The sequence below is a fragment of the Sprattus sprattus genome, assembly GCF_963457725.1.
Source record: "Sprattus sprattus genome assembly, chromosome: 5".
Classification (NCBI taxonomy): Eukaryota; Metazoa; Chordata; class Actinopteri; order Clupeiformes; family Clupeidae; genus Sprattus; species Sprattus sprattus.
In genome coordinates this window covers 27,245,312-27,247,756 of record NC_137924.1, presented here as the reverse complement: position 1 = coordinate 27,247,756, position 2,445 = coordinate 27,245,312, and the positions used below count along the sequence as shown (strand labels likewise).

At 42.9% G+C, this 2,445-nt stretch overlaps 1 protein-coding gene across 1 annotated transcript in view; it reads left to right on the top strand.

The window, feature by feature from the left end:
- Positions 1 to 209: 209 nt before the first annotated feature.
- LOC308366102 (protein mono-ADP-ribosyltransferase PARP4-like) overlaps positions 210 to 2,445 on the top strand; it is a 27,111-nt gene continuing 24,875 nt past the window's right edge. Inside the window, exons 1-3 of the mRNA XM_080839738.1 lie at positions 210 to 288; positions 556 to 685; positions 1,093 to 1,288. Coding sequence (XP_080695864.1) covers positions 560 to 685; positions 1,093 to 1,288 — 322 coding nt within the window. The 5' untranslated portion in view covers positions 210 to 288; positions 556 to 559. The remainder of the gene's footprint in view (positions 289 to 555; positions 686 to 1,092; positions 1,289 to 2,445) is intronic.

The following is a 2,445-nucleotide window of genomic DNA, read 5'->3' as shown; positions in this document are numbered from 1 at the left end:
CCAAAGTCTCTGTTTTAGCTCCTTAGCCACCTTTTTAATCAAGTTATGAATGTAAGACAGTTAATGCTCAAGTCGACTGAGGCTCAGCCGGTGTCATTTTAGATATGCTTCCTTATGTTACCACTAGAGTGCAGTAGAGTATTGTTGTGACTGGACGGAATCATAGGGGGAGTGTCTTTACCGTAACAAATCCAGGAAGTGGTCTCTGATCTGTCAAATTGCATAGGTTTCTCACGGATTTATAGCTGGCCACTTTGTTCGAAGAAGTTGGGATATTCTATTCTTCTGGTAAAGACATTGTTTTATATAACAACGTTATGTTGTTGTATCGCCTGACAGCATAGTACGTGCAATTGACCTATTTGTGGTGTGCATGAAGTGGACGAACTCGGTAATGAGTTAGGCTGGTTTGTCTGACGTTATATTGCTGAATGTTTACACATCTTACTTAGTCCTTTACTCTTGAGTGATATTAATAACGACACAGTGTTATTTTATTTGTGCTATGTGTGCTTTCTTCTGAATCTGACTGTGATTGTGAATATTTCTGTGCAGAACAATGTCTGTTTTCACGAACTGCGTCGTGGTTTTGGAACTCAAGAATTTGCCTTTCAAGGAGAAGCAGAAAGTCCGTTTGGCCGTTACAGACAACGGGGGCAGCCTGTCCTATGTGGTGAACAAGCAGGTCCGGTCTCTTTCTGTGGCCATACAAATAAACATATCATAACCTGGATATTAACAAGCAGGACCTATGTCATGGCTTGTGCCATACAGCCCTACGGTCTTAATCATGATTAGTAATTGTTGTGAAACTTCTCATGTGTTGGATGCCAAATCAGCCAATGAACCACGCTGTTATGTTATCAAAACTTCTTGCCATGACATTTATTATAATGAGCATTGTCATTACTGGAAAATATGTCTAATACAGACAAAACCACCTGTTGTATGTTTATACTTCTGTTGTTGTTTTGACAATATAAACAGTGTAAAGTCTTCTAACTGTCAAAAAAGTGAATGTCTTTTCTATCTGTCTGTAAGTTCCCTGTCTGTCTGTACATCTGTCTCTCTCTCCTATCTCTTACCTTACAGTGTAGCTTCATAGTGGTGAGCAGCCTGGGGAATCTGAGCAGCAACCGGCAGCAGAGTGCTCAGAAGCACCAGGTCCCAGTGGTGGGCCTGGGATACGTGCAGGCCTGCCTGGAGAAGAAAGCCCTCCTACCCGCCGTAGAGCATGTCCTGGTTCCTGTGACCCCCACACCCTACCCAGCACCCACCATCCAACCAGGTATGCCACAGTCAGGCTTAAACCCTCTTTGCAGTGCATGCTGTATGCAATAGCTAGGCATCGCTCTTCGCTTAAACTCTCTCTGCAGTGCACACTGTATTAGCAGTCCGGCTTAAACTATCTTTGCAGTGCACACTGTTTCAGCAGTCAGGCTTAAACTGTCTTTGCAGTGCACACTGTATGAGCAGTCAGGTTTAAACTTTCTTTGCAGTGCACACTGTATCAGCAGTCAGGCTTAAACGCTCTTTGCAGTGCACACTGTATTTGCAGTCAGGTTTAAACTTTCTTTGCAGTGCACACTGTATCAGCAGTCAGGCTTAAACGCTCTTTGCAGTGCACACTGTATTTGCAGTAAGGCCTAAACTATCTTTGCAGTGCACACTGTATGAGCAGTCAGGCTTAAACTCTCTTTGCAGTGCACAGTGTATTAACAGTTAGGTTTAAACATTCTTTGCAGTGCACACTGTATCAGCAGTCAGGCTTAAACTCTCTTTGCAGTGCACACTGTATGAGCACTCAGGCTTAAACGCTCTTTGCAGTGCACACTGTATGAGCAGTCAGGCTTAAACTCTCTTTGCAGTGCACATTGTGTGAGCAGTCAGGCTTAAACTCTCTTTGCCGTGCACACTGTGTGGGCAGTCAAGCTGGGCAATGCCAGAGTATGGAGGGGTGAGTTTGCTCTGGGATTTTTTTCTAAAAGCTCATTATTATTTGTTTAGGGGGGAAGTCTTTGTATTGCCAGTAAACGGCCTGGAGGGATGTGGGCGACATGAAACTAGGGCAGGTTGGCCACATTTCAATTCCATTTTATAGCAATCATGTAGATCAGATCATAGAAACAGAGCAGAAAATCACAAAGGCCTTTACCAAGAGGAAAGATCTTATGGTTAATCTCTGGCTCTGGGTGTGAAGTATGCATAATTACAAGGTTAACCGTCTCTCTTTTGCCTTGTTCATGACTTGAGCTTTAAACGTATCAACATACAGTAGTTTGGCTCAACTCCATAACTGCACTCCATAACTGCACCCAATGGAATATTTCCTGGCTACAATGAATGCAGTTACTGTGGGATGGCAGCTTGCCCCGCCAGGATAGGAAAGTCATATAATACGATATTATTAAGATATATATATAAAGATATTAATATTAACGATAA